The sequence below is a fragment of the Saimiri boliviensis genome, chromosome 1, assembly GCF_048565385.1.
Source record: "Saimiri boliviensis isolate mSaiBol1 chromosome 1, mSaiBol1.pri, whole genome shotgun sequence".
Classification (NCBI taxonomy): domain Eukaryota; kingdom Metazoa; phylum Chordata; class Mammalia; order Primates; family Cebidae; genus Saimiri; species Saimiri boliviensis.
In genome coordinates, this window is record NC_133449.1 from 6735237 (window position 1) to 6759742 (window position 24506).

The 24506-nt window shown below is 47.4% G+C and overlaps 1 protein-coding gene across 6 annotated transcripts in view; it reads left to right on the forward strand.

The window, feature by feature from the left end:
- Positions 1–24506, forward strand: part of RNF144A (ring finger protein 144A) — a 127502-nt gene that overhangs the window by 90216 nt on the left and 12780 nt on the right. For all 6 annotated transcript variants that reach the window (XM_074393618.1, XM_074393627.1, XM_039480627.2 and 3 more), the window contains 5 exons: positions 5310–5414; positions 5567–5627; positions 11578–11785; positions 15974–16121; positions 22237–22326. In XM_074393618.1, the coding sequence (XP_074249719.1) occupies positions 5310–5414; positions 5567–5627; positions 11578–11785; positions 15974–16121; positions 22237–22326 (612 nt within the window). The remainder of the gene's footprint in view (positions 1–5309; positions 5415–5566; positions 5628–11577; positions 11786–15973; positions 16122–22236; positions 22327–24506) is intronic.

Sequence of the window (24506 nt, forward strand, 5' to 3'; positions counted from 1 at the left end):
CCCAAAGCAGCTGGCTGTGAGCCTGCCTGCCTCCTGTGGGCCACCCACAGCCATGGCAGAGGGCATGGGAGACGGCAGGTCTAATGGTTCAACAGAAGCAATAACTCACGTAGGCTGGGCGCGGTGGCTCACGCCTCTATCCCAGCATTTTGGGAGACTGAGGCAGGTGGATCACGAGGTCAGGAGTTCAAGGCCAGCTTGGACAACATGGCGAAACCCCATCTCTACTAAAATACAAAAAAATTAGCTGGACATGGTGGCAGATGCCTGTAATCCTGGGTACTCAGGAGGCTGAGACAGAAGAATCACTTGAACCCAGGAGGCAGAGATTGCAGTGAGCCAAGATTGTAACACTGCACTCCAGCCTGGGCAATAGAGTGTGACTCCACTGGAAAAAAACAAAACAAAAACAAAAATAACTAATGTAGAGGAGAGCATTTATTTTATGTGTAAAGTCTGGATTTTTTTTTTTTTTTTTTTGAGAACTTTATCAATGCAAACTTTGTATTTTGACCTCTTGAGAATGTGAATGAAGTCACATTCGTTCATCCTTGAGGAAAGGGATCTTTGCCGGAACACGTAGCGTGCAGCTTGCTGGGCAGTTGGCTCCAGGTTCCCAGGCCACTCAGTGAAGTTGCCGGGGGGATTCCCATGAGGCTGTCCTCGGGAGGCTGTGCTGAGGGTCGTGCCTCCAGCCTCCTTAACCGCAGCCCTCCAGGGTGTGCGCAGGACCCAGCTGGGATTGCCCTGAGGTGGTGGTGTGTAGCCAGCACACCTCTGTCTCAGGGCTCCAGCCCCCTGCTGGGCTGGCCAGGAATGTTTGTTGCCAGGTGTCTGGTTACTCTGTGTCTGTTCTACTCATCTCTAGGACCTTCCATCCACCCTCTGTCTGCACAGCTTTGATTCATCCCTTGCTATTTGCCAGCACTCTCTTAGGTATGGGGAATAGAAAGATAAATAATTAATAGTTCTTGCTTTCAAAGAGTTCACCATCTACTAGAGAAGAAATATAAACAAACCATGGATTATTGAAGGCTCCAGAAAGGCTGAGAGAAACCCTTGCGGAGTGTGTGATTAATACACCAGAGCACCACTGTCTCTGGGGCACTGGAGCTGTGGAGTGATTTTCTTTCTGTCTGCCAAGCTTAGCCTGCAGTATCAGGAAGTGGAGGCACTGGGAGACGAAGGTCCATGCTACAGCCACATGTCGGCTAAGTGGGTGAGCTACAATTTCAAGGCAGCCTTGTGATTCCAGGGTCCTTTTCCTCAACCGCTGTTCATGGGCCCCTGCTGCTTTCATTTGGACCTGGCTGCATGTAATTCTTGTGTTAATCAATCGAGGATCCCAGATGAGCACCTCTGAGCACAGCTTCTAGACGTTTTCTCCTGCGTTTAGGGCCATCAGTAGCCAACAGGACTTCATGTGAAAAAGCAGACAAAAATCAGACTTGCTGTAGTTTTAGGCAAGGCAGATATTTCTCTGTGGCCGCTTCTCCTTGGCAGGAAACTTCTGACGCATCGGAGGGTTATTAGCAAATCCGCAGTGCTGTCTCCTCATCAGGTTTCAGAGAGTTGGAAACCAAAGTGGAAAATGAAATTCCTGGAACATTCTGTGGCTCACTCCCCCCACCCCTTTCTTCTCTTTGTGTGGCTAATGCCTTTTTTCCTGCAATGCCTTTGACCCTCTGCCCAACTTTTCATAACCTTCCCTGTTCCCACCCAGGCGGGACCCCTCGTTGTTACCCCTGTAGTGGCCTGTGAGAGCCTCCACACCCACTTGAAGTGGCCCCCATGAGAGCACGGAGCACAGTGCATTGTGGTAACGATCGGTGCATGCCTCTTTCCCCCACCCAGGGCTGTGCAGGTCTTGATAGCACAGATCATTGCATTTGCAGCAGCTTGAACGTGAACATATAAATGAGATGTTTTTGGGTTGACTGACACCATGCCTCTTTAAAGTGCATACGATTCCTTGTTCTACAAAACAGTTTATGAAGTAAACAAAAAATACTTAGTGGATGATTGCTTTTGAAAGAGTCCTTACTTAAAAAACTAAATTTTACTGTATATATTTGAGGTTTACAACATGGTATTACGGGATACATATAGATAATAAAATGGTCATAGAGGGAAGCAGCTCAGCAGATGCATCATCTCACATAGTTGCCTTTTATGATGATGAGCAGCTAACCTCTCAACAATTCCTGATACAATCCAGTTGTATTGAAGTCAGTCCTTATGTTGTATGTTAGCTCTCTAAACTGGCTCATCTAAAATTTTTCAGTTGAAGAGGAGGTATGCACAAAATTTAAAACAAGCAAACATAGAACCTGACCAGCCTTGGAATCAGCCACAGGTGGGTCTGACCCTTAGAGCTTCTCCTTGAGCTGTTCTTAACTTCTCTGAGCCTTGGTTTTCTCATATATCATGTGAACGTGATAACAGTGATTTTTTTGTGCATGTTTAGTAAGCTAACACAGGTAATGCGATTCACATAGAGTCTACGACTTAGAAGGCATATGACTGCTGATATCTATAATTAGTGCTATAGTAGGAACATGTGTCAGTGTCTGCCATTAGGCTGTGTATTTTACAGAAGTTTCTCTGTTTACCTATTTTTGTGCTCATTTCAAGACATCTTTTTGCAATTAGATTGAAAACCATAGCTTGTGAGTCATGACCCACTTTATATCTGGAAGAAAGCTGGCTTGTTTTTGATGGATGCAAGATCATGCGCTTGGAACTTCGTCTCTCTTTATATAGTGAACAAATTGATATTCCCAGAAGATAATCATTTTGCAAATTGCACAGATAGATGCATCCTCATGACACATGATGTTCACTCTTGGGAAGCTTTGAGAGCCAGATGTGACTCACCACTTGTTGCCATATGGGTGTACACTTCACACCAGTTTTAATAGTTGTATTTTGCTTCTTAGGAAGAGTCCTGTTCTGTCATTATATACTGATCTGCACAATATTGTGAGTGTTTTCAGCATTGTCTATTGGTCTAAGGCATTCCAGTATCCTCCAGAGACCCAATTTAGACAAACTTAATTATAGAAAGTAAAATAATGATCTTGTTGCTAAGGTTTTGGGATTTTTAAATGCCTATAACTGTAAGAGATATATCACATAAGTAGACAAAAAAAGAGCTAACAGCCACAATTTACTTAGCTGGTGCTATCTACCAGGAATTCTGCCAGATGCTTTCATGGGTTTCATTTCTTACTGTCACAGAAGTGCAGGAAGATGGGCATTCCACTTTCATTGTCAAGGGAGCTATTGGCCCAGCTCTGACTTGAGGGACAAGGATTGCTTGAGCCTGTCTGGCTGTGAAACCTACAGTCTTTCTCCCTCATGTGGGACGCAGTCACAAACAGAAAGTTCCACTGCTCTGCCAGCTGTTCAGCTCCTTGTTACAATGCTTCACTACTCTAGTGGTCCACAGCGCCACTGCCACGTAACATGTTGGCGGAAGCTGCCCAGAAGTGGGCTGCAGCCCTGCTGGTGGCTGGATGTGACTTCTCTCTCTCTTGCTCATCATCTGCCTCTCCCTTGTTCTGGAAAAAAGTCTTTGCATTGGTTTTAATGAGTTTATCTCTAAAAACTATGCCATCTGTAGCCTCATGTAGAACTGCAAGCCCGGCCTCATCTATACTCACTACTCTGGGAACTGTCTTCATAAACCTTAGGTTGGCAAAGTGTAGATTATCCATGAAAACCTAAGTTCAGGACCACTACAATCATCAGAACCCAGGCAGAACAAAAGATCGCAGGCTGGAACACAGGGCTCAGTGTGGAGCCACCAACATTGTAATTTGCATTTGAAGTTACAGCTCTTGAGGAAAGCTTTGGGAAGTGGCTCTTTCTGAGGGTCGCCTCGATTTCTATTTTTTAAAGAAATTGCAATCTAGAGTCTTCAGTGAATGAAATATTCTTGTTTGCTAGAATGGGGAGAATTACCAGTTTATATCAAATTATTCTTTATATCAAGCATATACTCCTTTCCGTGTATTCATCTCAACATTTTCCCTTGCCTAAGATTCTCACAACTTCACTGTGAGGTAGGTTGAACTGCCTCTAAATTGCGGATCAGGAAAATAAATATAGTAGAAAGAGATTCACAGGCTTGTTCTGAACATGGAGTTGGTAGGAACTGTGCTTGGATTTCAGTTTGGACCCATTCATTAGTAATAATCATGCATTCTTGTAATAAAATGGATTATACATTTTTGTGGGACGGTATTAGCTTAGCAAATGTAACTTGATCAATTGCTATTATATTTTAATAATATTATTGTAATATTATAATATTACTGCTATTATGAACTTTGAAGTTGATCTGGGGATGCCATGGTGGTATTTCACATCATTTTCTTTTTCTATGCTCTTTGAGTTCTTAAAGAAGCTCTATATCTAGTTTCTGTTGGTGATGAGCCTAGGTGGTGAAGGTCATATTGCTTCTTCTCGTTGCTGTTTATAATATGCTTTTCAGAGAATCACTAGATTTCTACTAGATTTCTGTTAGACTTTGTAAAGCAGGAGTGAAGACTATGGAGTCCTTTGTATTAACTCTACTTCATGTCTTTCACTTCCTTTTTTTTTTTTTTCTTTTTTGACTCAGTGCAGGCTTTAAGCAGCGCTCCCGAGTAGGTAAGGTAGGTAGGTAGTAATTGCCAGGTAAGTGACGAAGGACAAATACACTCAGGTTCTCAGCAGGAAGAACATGGGCATTTTTTTCTGAGCTTCTCAGCAGAGAGAACATGGGCATTTTATCTGAGCAAGCTTGGGTTCACATCAAGGCTCTGGATACTATCTGTGTAAGTTGGCAGCTTCCTTCTTTGCTGACTCAGTTTTCACATATGAAAAATGGAACAGTCATACCTTTCTTGTAAAAATGCTCCAAGGCTTCAGTGAAACAATGGGAGATAAAATATTTAGTGTCGTGCCTGCATCTCATATGCATTTGAGAAATACTACCTCCCAGCCTCCCTTGGAGCCCTTCTTCTTGCTTGTAGAATTCTTGGCTCTTGTGTTTGCTGAGGTTGTGTGCCGGGATCTAACTGACAGCCTTAGCTTTGTGATCGATCATATAGTCCCTGGCACAGCATAGCTACCCCATAAAAATAGTTGTTGAATGAAGAAAACATCTAAACCTGAAATTTGTTGATTGCTGTGGACTACACAGTGAAAATATTACACTGTCATGGAACCATGTGCCTGGTCATTTTTTTTTTAATGCATCATGGTTTCTTCGGAATTAAGGAGGTAAAGATGTTTATAGACACTTTTCTGTTTTCTTTCAGTGCCTGAAACAGTATGTTGAGCTCTTGATCAAAGAAGGATTAGAAACCGCAATTAGCTGTCCAGATGCTGCCTGCCCCAAACAGGGCCACCTACAGGAGAACGAGGCAGGTGGAGTTGAACAGATTGGGCTGTTGGGTGTGCACTAGCATTCACTGCTGAGCTTGTCAGAATAACGTGGGTTTTGTTTGGGTGAACGTTGCATTATATCCTAGCTCTCAGCTTGTTATAATTCTTGTTTGTATTTTCTTTTCCTTAGATTGAGTGCATGGTTGCAGCTGAAATTATGCAAAGATATAAAAAGCTACAATTTGAAAGAGGTAGGTGCCCTGGCATATCTGCTGGTTACGGTTCCTGCCATGTATGAATGTGGATAACTTTGTGGGGATTTCTTTTAGTAGATATGATTATACAGCATTTGATAGGAGTGAAAAAGTTGATGTAAATGAAACTTCTGAAATTCAATAGAAATTCTGAATTCTCTGAACAGCTCACAGTTGGAAGACCTTGTCTAGGGATGTGTTGGGTAGCAGGGAGAATCTATGGAAAACAATTGGTTTATAGGGATTGAGTCTCCTGGGGGTGGTTTGAAGATGATGGCCCTCATGGGGTATTATATTTCAGCCAGCTTAAGGCCTAAAAGTTTGAGGGCTAAACTCTTGCACTGGCCCAAATTGTAAAAGATGCTGTCATGGAGAAAAGTCATGAGGGTAGGCATCGCAGAAATTACAGGAGCCACCACCAACAACAGTGAGACTGTAGGTGTCCTCTCTGTACTGACTTACCACTGGACACAGGCCTAGATAGTAGCAGCTGAATGAATAAACAAGTCGCTTATCCCAGTAAGTGTCACAACAATTCTGCAAGGCTCATTTGTCATTATCTAATCAACGGATCCCCAGAGAGGCTAACTGACTTGCCCTGATTTCTAAATATAGTGAGCACTTTGGGACCACATCCTGTGACCCTTCGTCGTGAGCCCCCCACTGGCCCTGCATAGCCCTCCTTGCTGGAGCAGGCCTGATGCAGACCCAGGGGTCCTCTGAGAGAGCAGTGTGGCCAGTGTACACGGAGCAGAACGTGATTCTCAGGATCATATTGCAAAGCCTTAAGCCCTGTGGAATGTCCAGGAGAGGTCCTTAGCTCTGCTCTCTGAAGTACTTCGGGGTCATACAATGAAATTGTAAAGAGTCTGTGGACTCTGTTTGGCCTTGTTTTTATATCTATTCTGGGTGTCGGGCTCGCCTGCTAAAGAGCAGAGTGACAGATGTGTGCAGGTGACACTCCTTACGCAGAACATCATTGTGAGGACCCTGCAGGGAGATTCTGAGTTTTGATCGCAGGCATCTGCCCTCCCTCTCCCGTTCTTGACCAGTGCAGGGTTTCACCACTGAGACACAGCCCTGGAGGATGGGCTTACATGGAAACAGGGCAGAGTAGACCAGAGGACAGAGACGCCCAGTTGAGCTGCATGCAGAGACCTGTTGTTTGTTTATTTTTGCTTTTTGCTGAAGACAGCTGATTGGCACACACCTGTAGTCTCAGCTACTCAGGAGTCTGAGGCAGGAGAATCACTTGAGCGGAAGAATTCAAGTCCAGCCTAGGCAACATATTGAGACCCTCTCTCAAAGCAAACAAACAGCAATGACAACAAAACCACCAAAAAACAACAACAGCAGCAACAACAACAACAACAAACAGGTAGCTAATTTGTAACAACCTAAACAGGATTTTCGAGGGCATCGAAATTTGTTTTCAAGAGTGTGTTTATTTAAGTGTCATATATCATTTGCTTTCGGGCAGTTTAAAGCTTTAATATAATGCCATTGGGTACAAAAGTCAGTATGTCGAGCAATAAAGTTGATTAATTTGGATTTCTGAGACTTTGAGGCTCTTCTGAGAATATTTTCCAGAGAGAATCTTGACAGAAACACACTGTTGTTTGCAAGACTATGAACTTTCTATGACATTGAATTTAATTTAAAAATGCAGCTGGATAAATTTTCCAACCTAATAATTTTAACTGTTATTTCTTTAGTACTTTGGCTTAGTCAAAAAATCTTTTTTCCTTTTGCATAAACATGAAGCCAACTTGGCTTCTGTTAAAAAAAAAAATCAACTCTGAAACCTCTCACTTTAAAATATTTTACTAACATTATCTTAGAGGTTTTGTTTTGTTTTGTTTTGTTTTGTTTTGTTTTGTTTTGTTTAAGTATTCGGACTTAATACAATAAAAGGCCTGTCTCGATAAAATGCTAGCATGTCAGAGCTAGAATATAGCTACAGATCATAGCCAGCACCTTCAAAGAGTTTGGAGACAAGATCAGAAAGCAAATGTTGACCGTCTCTATGCCTCTCAGATCTAGTCAAGTAGAGGACACCCTGGAAGAAAACTGAGATAGTTCAATGATTTTCTGAAAACATTTAGTTACCAGAAAGTTCTGTGGTTAGTTTATGTTGCACACACTGTCTCCGTTTAGTCTTAGAATGTCTCCTCTGATGTAACAGCCTTGATTTTAGTGTCAATGTCTCCTCTTCTCCAGCTCTGGGGCCTTTGGCCAGCAGGAAGCCAGGGAAGGGGGCTAGGAAGCTGAGTTTTCATTCTGAGCACCTCCTCGCAACTGGCTCACACTAGAGTCTGGGTGGGGGCGGATTCTTGAGCGAGGCATGTGGATGGCTCTCGCTGCGTGGACCCCTCTCTGCATGTTCCTCTTGACGCCCGTGCCCCTCTGAGACCCAGCGGTGCTGTGCTAAGGTTATTCCTGTGCACAGTCCTCTGCCCGGAAGCTCAGCCATGCCAGGGATGGGACTGTGGGTCCTCATGCCTTCATCCCTGTGCCAGCACAGTGCCTGGCTACGTGAATGCTGATACCAGATCTCATTGTGTATTGTTTTGTTTTACTTTTTAAAAAGAAAGTAAAACTCAGAGAGATTAACTAATATTCCGGGTTATCCATCAGTGATCAGGCCTGGCTAGAGCCAACTCCTAAAAATGCTGCTGCCTCGCAGCAGGATCAAGCCCACCACCCCACCAGGCATCAGCCTCACCACAGGGGCATCAGCCTGGTCAAGGAAAGCCACCTTTTAAAAAAGTTTTAGGCTTGTTTTTTTGTTTGTTTTGGCTTTTTTTTTGAGATGGAGTCTCGCTTTGTCATCCAGACTGGAGTGCAGTGGTGTGATCTCAGCTCACTGCAATCTCTGTCTCCTGGGTTCAGGCGATTCTTCTGCCTCAGCCTCCCGGGTTCAGGCGATTCTTCTGCCTCAGCCTCCCCACCACAGCCAGCTAATTTTTGTATTTTTAGTAGAGACGAGGTTTTACCATATGGGCCAGGCTGGTCTCAAACTCCTGACCTTGTGATCCACCCACCTCGGCCTCCCAAAGTGCTGGGATTATAGGCATGAGCCACCGTACCCAGCCAATTTTAAGCATTTTTAAGCAGGGAGTTCTTAGAGACCTGCTTCATTAATCTGTCATGAATATAATTCTCGGAGATAAGAGTTAAGATTAGTTTCTTCGAGTGTGCCAAAAAGTATATTATTTGCTTTGTATAAAAATATGTCTCATACACACACGTATGTAGATACTCAGCCATGGAGAGGATAATGCAGAATGTGAATAGACATCTTTGCCTGCGGCTGGGGCCATGTTCACAGGGTGTGATGTCCCCAGCAGCACAGGAAGGACTTTGGCAGTCAGCAGACTGAGCAGCTGTTTGTCCTTGAGCTTTCCCACAGCGAATCTCTCCACGTGAGGACAGGCAGTGCCATGTCACAGCTCTATGAGGACAGAACTAATAAAATTTAAATCGTTCCCATGGAAACCTTCACCAGGTCTCCCCGCGTGCTGTCCTGGGGACCTTTTGTGATGAGAGTGCGTCATAGCATCTCCCACTGTTGAGCCACGAGGGTGGGCAGGGGGTGGTACGTGACAATCACGTGCATGAAGAGACCGAGACCGGGCTTTGGGACGTCTGCTCCGTCCTGATGTCAGAAGCTCTTTACAGCGCAGGAGGGGTGGGGAAAGCAGTGGGAATGGAGGGGTTCCTGGCAGGCAGTGCTGCCCTTCTGGGTCTGGCCCCAGATCTATAGCGGAAGGAGAGCAAAGAGCTGTGAGGATGTCTCTTCCCGTGTGGTGTGGTGTTTAGTGCCCGGAGCACTTGCACTCTGCGGGGTGGGCAGACACAGGGCCTCCTGCCTCATCAGGGACAAAGCTGGGCTCACCCCACAGCACGGCAGGCAGAGCTGTTGGCGGCATCGCGGGACGGGATGGGGGCGTGACTGGAGCCAGCTGCCTTTGGTGTTTCCTCCTCACTGCTCCATACTGCGCTCAGTGCCCCAGGCTGGCACACGTACCCTCTCCTTGCTTCGCTGTGGGTCCTCAGCATAGGGAAAGCCCAGGCATCTGCCCCGACATGTGACCCACAGACAACAACTGCATTTTCTCAGAAAGCCACCTTGTCAGACCTGACAGCCAAGAGCAGTCTTAGAACAGCAAACGCATAAACTATCAACAAATAAGAGCTAATTTTGTCCATTCACTGAGTATTGGGAGTGTCCTGGGGATTTTAGATGATCATAATGAAGATGATGAGAGTACCGGTTCCTGAGCTCCAGCGTTCCTTGTTATTATCAAGTTCTTCACCTTCCACCACCCCTAGCAATGTGACAGTTTTGTGCTGTTGATTAATTCACGCTTTAAAAAGAGGCAGGGGCAGTCAGGTGAGATCAAGGGTCAGCCAGCCATGGCCAGTGGACCAAATCCAGACCAGCCCATGACCTGCTGCTCTGTTTTCCTAGAACATTCATTTCCAGGTCACCGTGTCTGCTTTTGCACTGCAACAGCCAATCCCAGTCATTGCGACAGAAACCCAGGCACAACGTGGTCCTCAAAGACTCACATGACTCCTGGCTGACCCTCTACAGAGATAGCCTGCCAGCCCCTGGACTGGATGACTAGATCATTTCCAAGTTAGACCCTCACAAGATGGTGTGTAGCGAGCTGAACCTGGCTTCCCCATGTATTTGGGGAACGTGGTAAACACACAGGGCCTTACACATACGTATGCGTGTGCACAGTCAGGACACCCAGCAGGTGATTTGTCACTACGTTGCCTTTGGTTCCGTGGCTATATGTATAGGAGAAGTCTGGGTCCACGCAGGGCACCAGGCTGTAGTGGATTCCAGCGAGTAGGAATCACATGTGTGAGGCAGGGGAGCAAGAGCCGCCCGGCTGCCAGTCACATTTGCGAGGACTCGTCATCACCTTTCAAGTTGTCTCTGAAACTCAGTTGTCCTGACTTCTTCCCAGGAAGACCCCTGCTGAGAACTTAGAAACCAGTGGCCCGCCAGAATGCCTTTGGAAGTAGCCCACGTTGCGTGGCCTCGGAGAGCTTCCTGGCCGAGCCTTGCTGTTCCCCGTGGGGTCCCCTCTCTGAGAAATCAGCGTCTCACTGGACAAGAGGGAAAATGAAATGAATAACCAGGCTCACTGCAAAAGGCAGCCAATAATGTAAAGAAATGCAGTTTTTGGACAGGGATGTGAAGAAAAAGGTGTGTGAAGGCGTCCTGTTTTTACAAATAAACTTCTTGGTTGATTCCATTACATTGGGCTTCTTAGAAAGGTGCCCTGTGATTCAGAGAGAAAATCCGGCCCTGGAAGGGTTAGTTTCACTCAGTACTTAACTTACGGCTTGGATTTGAGAAGGAAAGACCATCTGAGGCAGGTAAGCCATTTGATTAGAAGAATAGTCCAGCTATCTTCCTTCCCTCTTCCTTTCCGTCTTCTAACAGCATTTTCCTGGTGCCGGCTCTGTGCCCAACACGGAGCCATCGAGGGCCTGGCTTCCGAAAGCTGTCCCCTCGGGGAGGCACATGATCTAGCGTGATGTGCTTTGCTCAGAGAAACCCGACAGGCAAGTGGGCCAAGTTTTCCAGAACGTGGAGGCCTTGGAGCTGTGAGCTGACTCTCAGAGGCAAGCAGGGCTGGCCCAGGGCCCCAAGGGCATTCCAGAGGCAGGAACAGCATTCCTGAAGGATGCCTGGGGTGTCTGGAGGTTTCTAGCCACCCCCATGCATGAAGGGAGACTTTGGGAAGAGCTACAGCAGAAGCGGAAGGGCGACCCAGGCAGCTCATCGGTTGGGGCTGCTGGTGCTTGCTGTGTTACCTGGACGTGTCCCTCCCTGTCCGTGCACTGGCGGGGCTCCTTCCTCTGAAGCCCACATGACCCTCTGGCCTAAGTTTGATTTGCCCATTTTGTCTCCCTGTACCAGAGGTGCTGTTTGATCCCTGTCGGACGTGGTGCCCGGCGTCCACCTGCCAGGCTGTGTGTCAGCTCCAGGATGTGGGGCTGCAGACCCCCCAGCCAGTGCAGTGCAAAGCCTGCCACATGGAATTCTGCTCCACCTGCAAAGCCAGCTGGCACCCTGGCCAGGGCTGCCCGGAGACCATGCCGATCACCTTCCTTCCCGGGGAGACCAGGTACCCTTTGTACACAAGCTGCCACCAAAGGCGTGGGCTGTGGGCCAGGAGAAGCAGGTGTGCTGTCTTCTTAAAAGTGCCACTGCAGTGTAGGCGGCTGCGGCTCAGGCAACTCTAACACACACTCTGCCTCTTGAGTCTCACTCAAGCCTGTCATTGTTTGTATGTCTGTTCGTTTCTTTTTGAGAACTGACTATGCACCAGGCACTGTGTGAGGCCCTGGCGATAGAAAGGTGCATGAGAACCATACTTAACATGGCTTGGCTGGCATGGCAAATGCATGCGTGGTTTATTCCTTTTAAGGGTTGTAATTCCTGCAATGCCTGAAGTTTCTCCAAGACTTCACTGTGTTGAAGGTTGTCTGAAATGGGGGTGCGGGAACAGGAACAGGAGTAGGGGCACTGATCACAAATACTGTCTGGAAGGGGGTGGGAAGACACTTACTTACTCCCTAGGCCACCTCCCCTGCAGCCATAGTCGAGCTGTTTGCCCTGGAGGATGCTGTGGCACCTCACTCTGTACCTTGACATTTCATAGGTTGATGCATAGGAAGTTGATCCTACCCAGGCCTTTTTGTTCTACAAAATCTGCAAGGTCACATGGCTCCACTGGACACTTGCCCCTGGTCCTGTTGAAGCCACAATCCTCTTAGAGGAGCTGCCACTCTGCCCACCGCCCTCCCAAGGGTGTGCCCACCAGCTGCTCCCTGCGCTTCCCTCTTCCCATTCCACTATCCCCAGCTCTCGTTCCTTTCCATTGGACTCCTTGCCTGTCCCAGCCCCAGACTCTCAGGGGCCCTGCCATACACCCGACCCCTGGTTTCTTTCCGGGCGAACCTCTGTTCCTGTGCTTGGAGCGCCCTGCTCCGCCCTCCTCCTTTCCCTGGGGGCTCCTGCCACACTTTAGGTGGGGATCACATCCCATTGTCAAGCTTCCCAGTTCCCAGGACAGGGCTGGGGGCTCCACCCTCTGAGTTCCTGCTGAGATCGTCTGCATTGATTACAACCCCAGAGGTACTGGATTTGAGTTCTTCCACTGACTGGGCGGACTCTGCCATCAGGCTGAGCTCCGAGGGCAGGGCCTGTGCGTGTCTGAGCCTCCCGCCCACAGCGGGCAGGCAGCTGCAAGCATGAACTGCTTGTACTTACACTTCACTTGTACTTGACATCTTAGAGGCTTGGAAACTTTAGATGGGGGCTGGTGAGTGTTTGGAGCCTGATGACTTAGTTTTCTTTGTCTGTGACATTCTTGTCCCATTTAAATCATTCTCCAAGGACAGTCTAAATCAAAATTCAGAAATTTCATTTTGTGGAAATTTAAAAATCAGAAGATGTCACATAAAACCCGGAATTTCTGGCTTCTCCAGGAAATCTGAATTCCCAGCATCTCCGAGCCTACCTCGAGGTGCTGGCGGCCAGCGCAGAGCAGCAGAGAGCCGCCCTCGCTGGAGGGGCCTCCTGGGCTCAAGCCCGCAGTTCTGACCACCCCGTCTTGCCCCCTGGAACTGAGGCTGCCTCTCAGCTGCCATTTATAACTGTGAAGACACTCAGCTATTTTTTGTATTGGCTTTTTTTTTTAAGGTTAATCTTCCCCTCACCCATGCTTTTATCCAGCTCCTGACCACTTCACCCATTAGCATCACTGCCTACATTTTCAAGGTGCTGGGCTACACATAGATCATGATAATACTGTCAAAACTCTTGTCTGCTTTTATAATTTCAGCTTACAGTAAATGTTATTAGTAATAATTTTCAATGCAATTCAAATACTAAGGAATATTTGAAAACTGTTTGTCTAGACCATGCACATTTTTTATGCATGGCGCAGTACACCAGAACTTGCATATCTTAACTGTTTTCACTTTGAAAATTCTCCCCAGGAGACACTGTTCACACTGTTCCTGCCATTTCTTTCAAAATTAGCTTGTGAGTCACATGAGAAAACTGGTTTCATAGCTTTAAGGTCACGCCTGGTTTTCAAAACAATGTTATCTAACCTGAAAACCAACCTTGATCGCCAGATTCGGTGTCTCATGACTTCCGGCTTTTTGCAAAATGAAAGTCATTCTCAGAAGGAGGCCAAGGCTGAGGTTTGCTGGGGGCCGACTCTGGGCTTCGTCCCTCTGGAGATGTTTGCATATGTGCTATCTCCTTTGCTCCTTGCAGCAACCTTCCTTCAGTCTTTATCACATTCTGTGTGACCAGGTTGGTTTGCTGTTTACTTTTATTTATTTTTATTTTTAAAAATTTGTTTATTATACTTTAAGTTCTGAGGTACATGTGCAGATTGTGCAGGTTTGTTACCTAAGTAAACATGTGTCGTGGTGGTGGTTTGCTGTATCTATCATCTACATTAGGTATTTCTCCTAATGCTGTCCCTCCCCAATCCCCCCACCCCCTGGGTTCCTCCCCTAACCCCCCACTTCCCAGGCCCTGATGTGTAATGTTCCCCTTCCTATGTCCATGTGTTCTCATTGTTCAACACCCACTTATGAGTTAGAACATGTGGTGTTTGGTTTTCTGTTCTTGTGTCAGTTTGCTGAGAATGAGGGTTTCCAGTTTTATCCATGTCCCTGCAGAGGACATGAGCTCATCCTTTTTTATGGCTGCATAGTATTCCATGGTGTATATGTGCCACGTTTTCTTTATCCAGTCTATGGCCATACCACCCTGAACGCACCCGATCTTGTCTGCAGTTTGCTTTTAAACTGGAGAAACGTTTGAGCTAGTGATGACTGTGTTATTGTTCAGTAATCGTTATAAATAATAACTACTGTTTCTTGAGTGCCTGGTACTTATGTACCGGCTTCCGAGCAAAGCATGTGCAACCTCTGTAATCCTCACAACACCCTGCAGAGACCGATGCCATTAGCCTTATTAGTCTGTTTTGCAGATAAGGGAACTAAGACACATAATACATAAATAGCACAGCTAGGATCCGTCTGTCTGAAGACTGTGCTCCTCAATGTGAGGACATTCTGCTTCTCTCATTGCTTCTCACTCTGTTGCCTTCTACAAATGGACCAAACCATCACGATTGATTGGAGTGTACACCCCCAGTGGAGGACTGTTCACTACCAGTCATCTGACAGCTCACACTAAAGTGAAACTACATTCGATGCTCATGTCGACCAGGAAGTTTGTGAGAGATCCTTCAGCCAGAATGCACTCAAAATACTTCAGCGAATATATACCCATAAATGTGTTAGATTCTGAAAAAGCTGCTCACTCCAAAGGAGTCATTTTCTCCTGCTGATGCTGGTTTGATTTAGCGAGTCCAAACTGTATAGCAAGGACACCCCAATAATCAGTGATAACTTCTCCTGACAGTTTATCATTTATTCCTTCAGATGCTTTTAGGAATATTCTTACCTGTCTTTTAAACATTAATAACGTGAGATGAGTCGTACCTGATGTCTGTGTTATCTTCCTTTAGCCATGTTGAACTCCTGCTACCCTTTATCAAGCACTTCCGACAAGCTGCCCCCTGCACTGTGCTCCCGTCACACGGTCTCTCCTCTCACGGGCATGCTGATGAGAAAGCTGGGCTTGGAGAGCTCCCCACGGCTGGTTTGTAGCAGAGCCAGCCCTGACATCCGCTTAAAGCCCTTCGTGCTAACCCTGCAGACCTAGCCAGCCTCTCAGGGTAACAGTTTTGTAAGAAGAGCCAGGTGGATCTAACCAAGTGAACAGTGTGTGTTTGTGTGTGTGTATTTGCAGCGTTTGTTTATTTTTTTTTAATAACAGCAAAGCACATAAAATTTATATCAAGCCTTTGGAAAGTAGACAGCTCTGTGAATAAGGACACAACATCTGGCCTTACACTATTATTCAGATACCTCCGTTATAAGAAGCCTTTTGCTGTATTTTCTTTTGTTTATCTATATCTCTAAATTTAGATGTGTGTTGATGTTGCTTTTTTTTTTTTTTTTTTTTTTTTAATTTTACCTAGCTCAAAATGGTGGATTCACAGTGTTTTGGTTAATTTTTTTTTTTTTCCTGGAGTTTCCATTTCTTTGTTTTCTGGGTTTTGTTTTTTTTGTTGTTGTTGTTGTTGTTTTAATTTAATACCAAGAGAACTCAGTCCCTGAAGTGGAACTGAGGCCCTAATGCTCCCAGCATGGCCAGTGCCACTGGGTCCCTCCTGGGATCTGTGTGTGCCGAGTTCTCACGGAGTTTTCTCCCACAGTGCGGCTTTCAAAATGGAAGAGGATGACGCGCCCATCAAGCGGTGCCCCAAGTGCAAAGTCTACATCGAGCGAGACGAAGGCTGTGCGCAGATGATGTGCAAGAACTGCAAGCATGCCTTCTGCTGGTACTGCCTGGAGTCCCTGGACGTGAGTACTGCCTCAGCTCCACCCTGCTGCGTTGAGCTTTGAGCTTTAGATTTGGAATAAGAAAAACAGACCAGCTGTTCCCTAGAGAGCTTGGTGCTTACTCCTGTGTAACAGTGAAGGAACACTATTGCATGTTTTTCCTGTGATTATGAAAACATCAACTCATGAGCACCACGGCGTCAGAAGCCTTTGTGACTCGTGTAGTTCTGGGGCCTAAACCCTTTATACAGGTTCTGGATCCAGCCTCGGTTTTAAAGGGGTTTTACCATCTTAGGTTTTGTCTAAGCGGGGCTGTCATTGCCAGTTTGGGCTGCTGTGACATAATATAGACGAGGCAAGTGAAATGACAGACATTTATTTCTCATGGTCCTGGCTGCTGGAAATACAAAATCAGAGTACACCAGATTTGGTTCCTGGATTCCTGGTTGGGGCTCCTTCCTGGTGTTCAGGGTAACAAGGACAGACAGAAGCAGGGACTGGGGAGCTGTTGGGCTTGGGGCCACTTTTGAGACTTCATTGACACTCATGTCATCTGTAGGGCAGGAAAACGTGCAAGCCCTTTGTTCTCTGGCAGAATGTTGGGAGTCACTTGGGGTGATTGGCAAAATATTAAGGGAAATATTAGGGAAGTTATAAGATTATAGTCTCAAACCTTTTAGAAGGGTGAAAGGTTTTAATGAGACTGGCTGAAGGCAGCCAGTTCTTACGTTAGAGCATTAAGTCATAGGGTGTAGATTAAGGATAATAGAAGCTTCCCCAGTTAAATCTGTGTTCCCCATATTCCTTTGTCTCTACTCTATTTACTCATGTAAACTTTGTGCCAGGGATGAGGAGGTTGAAGGGGTATTACCTGTTCATGGTGTTTGTTCTGGGCCCAGGAACCAAAATCTTTTATCCTTCATTAAGCCACTGCTTTAACGATGTTAATTAACCACAAGTGTGTTGACTTAGAACCTCTGTTAGGAAATCTCTACCGAATAAATGTGAGAAAGAACAGGGAGAAGTTGTTGGTTAGCTGCAGTCGCCCTCTGAGAGCAGCTGACGTCCACCCCTAGCCCACTCAATTCACTGTATTCTGGTGTGTGTGAATTGCATTCATTCATCTGTCGCCGAGTCAGGGTTGGCAGGGCAGACCTCCAAAGGTGGCAATCAACGTCTCAGCAGAATGGAAGTTCTAGCCTCGTACGGCAACCTTCTCCTAACTGTGCTCTGCTTGAAGGTTTCTCAAACACACCGTACTGTTTGTGGCTGCCAGGGCCATGTTCCTGAGAGGAGGGCACAGCCTCCCCTCCCAGAGGCCCAAGCTTTTCTGGAGCGTTGAGGCCTGATGCACCCGGTGCTGCTTTTTGGCTTCTCATTCTCCTTCCTTGCCCGTATAAGGGCATAGGCATCTTGCCAAAATGATGAAACTATGATTTTAGTTTTAGAAGAGTTTATTGGTGCATACTTTTTTAAGAACTATAATTAGGCTGTGCATGGTGGCTCACGCCTGTATTCCCAACACTTTGGGAGGCCGAGGTGGGCAGATCACCTGAGGTCAGGAGTTCAGAGCAGCCTGAGCAACATGGTGAAACCCTGTCTCTACTAAAAATACAAAAAATTAGCCAATCACAGTGGCTTGCCCCTATAGTCCTAGCTACATGGGAGACTGAGGCCCAAGAATCACTTGAACCTGGGAGGCGCAGGTTGCAGTGAGCTAAGATGGCACCATCACACTCCAGCCTGGGCAACAGAGCAAGACTCCATCTCATAAATAAATAAATAAATCTATAATTGAATAGCAGACCTATTTATCTATTGAAACCATTGTAGCTAGGGACAGTCCAAGCAAATCAAGTCATGTGTCATGAAGTGATATATTTGTGTCTGTTCTGCACAGCAAGGATGAATGCATCTAGTCCATCCAATAATATTATTAAGCCATTCAGATCTCATTCAGATAAAGCTGTGGGGCAGTCAGAGCCGGTCCATGCTTCAGATATTAGCAATTCATCTGCCCAGAGACAATTCTTTCTTATCAGTGTTTCTGGGCAAGTGTGTTCATACCATGGGCTATTTCAGAGCAGTTCAAGTTGGCACATAATGGCTGAGATGGGTCCCCTCAGGCCTCAAACGTGAAGGAGAAGTGGGTCAGACCAATGGGCAGAGGGAATGAAGCACAGGCTGGGAGATTTGTCCAGAAGAAAATGAGTGTGTCTTTGAGATGGAATATCACATGGGGCAACAGGTCTGTAATATAAAGGCTACCTTAAAACATTCGACTGCTTGTTTTGGAGTCCTTTCTTTGAAAGGTCTTTTGTCTCTTTGCGAACTTTAAATTACTAAATTAATAGTAGAACCTGATGTAGCTGAGCAAATCTGGGTAAAATCTCACCATGTTCTATGTTGAGGCTTCATTTTCCCTTCCTAGGCAAACTTAATGAATCAGCATGGCAAGATGAGTGTTCTTTCGCCCAAGTCCCGCTAAGCTGCTCCCGGCCCTGATGTGGTAGGGAGGGGATTTGTGGAGTGACATCTGAAGCCTTTCCAAGTTTTTTAGGGCCTTCAAATTCTTATTTATTTATTTGCCTTTTACTGCATTCCAGTTTTTTTCTTCTGAAGACTGATCATTGAGTTATGATCCAATATCTAATAGCTGGCCTGCCACTTCCTACTCTTTGTAACTTTCTGTGAAGAAGGGAGGAAGTGAAACGGCAGCTTTCCTCCGCCTTGACACAGAGCCTCTTGCGGGTCATTTAGGGACAGCATTAGACATGGACTCACAGAAGTTCGGTTTCCCCAGGCGCCTTGGACTAAGTCACAGGGACTAGGAGGGAAGCCGCTGTGCCTACTGCTTCCAGCAGAAAGTGTGTCCTCTCTGCCCTAGCCCCTGAGGCAGGCCCTCTCTGTCCACCTCCACCCTAACGCAGGCTCCGCCTCTTCCTAGAGGAGGGGAACCAGGCTGCACTTTCCTCCATCAGAGTCATCCTCCTCAGGGCCTGCAGAGTTGCCTGTTCTTCTGTGCAGATGAAGAGCTGCGGAGAAATGACCCTGTGGTCAGAGGGAGCGGAGGTGAAGGGAAGGGAGTCTACTGTGGAGGCCCTTTACCAAAGACATTAACAGTGATTTAGGACAAGCACGTAAATGCACTGTCTGAAGCCAGCCAAGAGCACTCAGAGGAGAGGGGAGGCCTTTCCCCTGGCTTTTCTCTCCTGTTTTCGCCCAGAGCTTTCTGGCACATGCAGACATCCAGGTGTTGTGACTATTTCAAACCGCCTCCTTCACATCATGGCTCTTACTCTGTCTCCTCTGCACCTGGCCGAGCTCATCTACCCTTGAATCCTCACTGCTCCTCAGCTGTCAATGCTGGCCCAGCCTTCGCTATTTTCTGTAAACAGGGACATGTAGTTTCTTCCTTTTATGTATTTTTTTTTTTTGCAGTAGATAGTGAATATTTATTGAGGTAATTGTTCCAGATCAGTGTTATACAGTTTGCTCTGCATACCCATTTCACTTTAATACACATAGTATTTCTGAGTTGGAATGAGGAAGGCCAGAGAGGTTTATCTTTCTCAAATTAGTGAGGAAGGGACAGCTGTCGGTCCCTGATCTTTCAAACTCTAAAACCACCTGTTCGTGTTAGACCACACTGTGTCAAGCCAGAGTGTACGTGGACATTTTAAAGCTGAAGGGGCTTGAACTGCCCTGCGGGATTTGCTCTTTCACCCACCTTCTCCCTGATTGCAGCTTCCTGGAGCCTGCCTGGTGGTTTCATTCCCACCCAGAACTTCTTTGAACAATAGGAGGAAAGTATCCCCATCAGGAAACAGATCTACATTCCTGCAGCTCCCGGATTGTTATGCCCCAGGGCTTCCTCGGTCCACTAAACATCACAAGTCAGTCGTTTCTATAATGTAAAACCATATTTGAGTGCTTTTATCAAGGGATAAGAAAAGCACGTTTTAAGTCAGCATTCATTTTGTTGGTGAGATCTGGGGGAGCACCAGCAGCTCTGCTCTGCTGGATGACGTGCGGGTCTGGTGAGATGAGAGTCGGGGTGAAGTTCTTGACCTTGAGGACCTCCTTCTCTCCCTGGCGAGCCCCCCGTGATCGGACACATTGCTCTAAGGAGGCTGCATGGCTAATGCTGTAAAGTCCCTGGCGGCCCAGAGGAGGAGTCAGCAGGTTACTGGGTCTGTGTGCCTGAGGGTAGCTGAGGATTTGGAGGCTGAGTGAGTTTGTTCACCAGAAAGGACAGAGTGTGCCGAGCCAGGTTACTACCAAAGACCTGCGCATGATGAAGCAGGATGTGACCTCACTCGTGGCCTGGCCAGAGATGCCGGAAAGATAAGGTGAGGCCCAGACAACCGGCCCTGTGTATCAAGATCAGGGGCCTGGTCCCCAGCACAGAGGCCTGTGCCTTCCAAGGACAGGATTGATCAGAACCACTTAGGGAGTGTGAGGACTGGGCCCCGCCTCAGACCTCTGAGTCAGTATCTTCAGCTTCCAAAAGCTGTCCACGTCCCACGGATGTGCAGCTAGGCTTGTCTGTGTCTGCTGGCAGAGATCAGTAACCTCTTCTCAACTGGGTAGTCCACAGGATTTGGTTTGCGTTTCAGAAAACAAATTCGAAAGCTTTTAAAGAGCCTGCAATGCAAGACCTTGTGAGAGGCAGTCGGGAAAATGGAGAATGGGCTCATCTCAGTGTGTAAATTAGTATCAGTGCAAAGGAAATTTCAGTTGAGAGTTCGCAAGGAGGAGAGAGCTCACAGTGGTGGAAGTGGACAGAAATAGCTTCGTAGTCGAGAAAGGTGTGGCCAGAAGTGGCTTTGTGTTCGCCTGCTCCTCCCCTTCCTCTCGCAGATGAGGCGTCTAGGCACCGAAGCCGGACGCAAGGTGGTAGCTGGGACTCCAGTTCCCAGCCGAGGCCTCTGACGGCAGCTGTAGCAGCCAGGATCTGATGCTGTCCACTCACTGTGCATTTAGACACCAGGAGGCTGGACCCCGAAACTCAGCAAATTCAAGGTTGATGTCCTCCCCACAAGGAGAGGACGGCCGGCTGCAGCCCCAGAACTATCCTATCAGAGTGATTGAAAGCAGCACAAGGCCCCTGCCCCTCTCCTGCTCCTCCTGGTTTTCGGAAGAATGACTTCCTGTTTCTTCATGCACATTGGACCCTGTGTGTATTTGCTCTTTTCTGAAAAAGCGCTGTCTGTTTACAGCCCTGGATAAATGAATCAGCAGCTTTGCCCCTCCTTGGCACCAGGTGCCTCACCATTTCCTGCATTGGTCAGGATTGAAAATGGTGCCTCCTGGTCCTGGAGGAGCAGACAGTTTGGTATAGAAATGGCATTTCCCTCATGCCAGCGGGTAGTCCTTGAGATTTGGGTACCATGTACCCAAATCTGAGCTGGGGAACACAGTTAGACCAATATGTGTGAGGGTCCCAGCTCCAGGAGTCGAGGTGGGATGCAGAACGCCGGGAGGGAGGCGTAGCAGGAGGGCCGGAGTGCAGAGAGCTGCTGCCCACTCGGGAGGGTCTGGGAAGATGCAGAAGATGTAGAAGGTGCTCCCTGGATCTTGAATCATGAGAAAAATCAAGTGGCCTGCGTGGAGAGGAAGCACTTTTTAGGTGAGAAGCCTGACCTGAGGGAGGGGGATGGGCCAGCAACAACGCATATCATCCAGTCCTGGAAATAGCCCTGTCCCTGCAGCGGGAAGATGCCAGTGCAGAGGAATCACACACAGCCAGGGCCAGCAGGAGCTCTTTGGAGCAGTCGTGACCTGTGTGTTTAGTAGTCCTGTGTCTCCGCGAGGTCCCTTCTTTCCCACAAGCTCAGAAGTGGCCCCTGCACAGGGAAGCCCTTCTTAGAGCTGGGCCTGATGGCTGGTCCAAGGCTCCCTCTAGTGCCCGAGGCTGTGCTGTTCTAGGTGGCTCTGTGATGAATGGAGGCCCTGGGAGGAGCAGCCTGGCCTACAGTGGTTGTGGCCAGGTGTTCCCGGGTGCGTCCCTTCCCCTGTGTGGCCCCCGTCTCCACTTGTTGTGAGCCCAGGAGAAGAAACGCATGAAAGGCCGGGATACTCACAGAACTCAGCAGGAACCCCTCGTTCACTCTGCCTGTCTCTGCCCTCACAGGATGATTTCCTCCTGATACACTACGATAAGGGACCTTGCCGGAACAAGCTGGGCCACTCCCGGGCGTCTGTGATCTGGCATCGGACACAGGTAGGAGGTGATTCAACTGGAAGTTTGATCTCACAGAGAGAGAGAGAAAAAGAGAGAGAGAGAGAGAGTATGTGTGTGTGTCTTGAGTGTTTCCAGACTTGCCTATAGGATGAAGATCCCTGGGATAGAAAGAGCTAGTAGATGTGGTTCTTTTTTTTTTTTTTTTTTTTTTGAGACAGAGTTTCACTCTTGTTACCCAGGCTGGAGTGCAATGGCGCGATCTCGGCTCACCGCAACCTCTGCCTCTTGGGTTCAGGCAATTCTCCTACCTCGGCCTCCTGAGTAGCTGGGATTACAGGCATGCACCATCATGCCCAGCCAATGTTTTGTATTTTTAGTAGAGACGGGGTTTCACCATGTTGACCAGGATGGTCTCCATCTCTTGACCTTGTGATCCACCCGCCTCGGCCTCCCAAAGTGCTGGGATTACAGGCATGAGCCACCGCGCCCGGCCAGTAGATGTGGTTCTTGCTGGGTTTTTGCTGAGAGAGAAAGAGAGAGAGAGAGAGACTGTGTGTGTGTGTGTGTGTGTGTGTGTGTGTATGTGTGTGTATGTGTGTGTGTGTGTGTGTGTGTGTGTGTGTATCTTTAGTGTTTCCAGATTTGCCTGTATGTAGACTGAAGAACTGAAGATCTCGGATAGAAAGAGCTAGTAGATGTGTTTTCTGCTGGTTTTTTGCTGAGAGACACCTTGTGTGTGTGTGTGTGTGTGTGTGTGTGTATCTTTAATGTGTCCAGATTTGCCTATATATAGGATGAAGATCTCTTGGATAGAAAGAGCTAGTACACGTGGTTCCTGCCAGGTTTTTGCTGATCTAGGCTTATCCTTACAGAAACCCTGGCCCAAAGTTAGTGTCAACGTGCATCACAACCATTGTCTGATGGGTCTTCAACATCAGACTTCAGATCACTTGCACGTGACTCATGGCCTTGGTCATGACCTGCTGACTGTGTTTTGGTAATCCTTGCATAGCCCTTAACAAAGAGCTTTCTCTGGAGAACCTGAGATAAGCAAGGTAGGAACAGGAATGGATAACAGGGAAGGGGTGGAAAAATTCCCCAGGTTAGTGGTCCCCAGCCTTTATGGCACCAGGGACTCACTTCGAGAAAGACACTGATAGAAAGGGGGGATTTTCCACACACTGGGAAGGGGGATGGATTTGGGATGATTCAAGCACATTTCATTTATTGTGTACTTCATTTATGTCATTACTACACTGTAATAGATAATGAAATAATTACACAACTCACCATCATCTAGAATCCGTGGGAACCCTGAGCTTGTTTCCCGGCAGCAAGATGGTCCCATCTGGGGATGATGGGAGACAGTGACAGATCATCAGGCATTGGATTCTCATAAGGAGCACGCAACCCAGATCCCTCACATGTGCAGTTCACAACAGGATTCGAGCTCCTGTGAGACTCTAATGCCACTGCTGATTGACAGGATGCAGGGCTCAGGCAGGAATGTGAATGATGGGGAGTGGCTGTAAATACAGATGAAGGTTCGCTGGTTTGCTCTCCCCACCACCCCCGCCACTGTTAACCTCCTGCTTGTAGCCTGGCTCCTAACAGGCCGCAGATCACTGCGAGTCTGTGGCCCAGGGGTTGGGGACCCCTGCCCGAGGTGGTAATGCCTGTGCAGACTTTGGATTTGATAAAGGACCCTCATGTTGGTGAATATTAACTTGTGCTTTAAACACATGTTTATTACCTACTGTGTGCTGGGTAGGGTTCTAGTAGCTGGAGATACAATGGTACATGAGACAGATACGCCCTTCTCCTACAGAGCCTACATTCTGTTTGGGGGCAGAGATGATAAACCAGCAAGCCCCCAGAACCTAATAAATCAGCTAAAGGTGATGGGACGGGGAGCTGGTCAGAGGGATGGTAGGCACAGACTCTTTAGGGCTTGGCAGGCCACAGAGCGACCCCAGATCTCGTGCTGAGTGAGGGGGACGCTGGGAGGGGTTAGCGGCAGGAGGCGTTTTGCCCGCTGCTCCCTGCCTGCTCCTCCAGGGGCGTGAAGGGCTCAAGCCTGTGTCTCCTTTACCGCATTTCCTGGGAGAGCCTCTGAGGCACGTGTGTCAGCCCCATCCAAAAGATGGAGAAACTCAGCCTTAAGGCAGTTGTCAGCTCGAGGTCCACCTACAGCTGCACTTCCTCCACAATCTTAAATG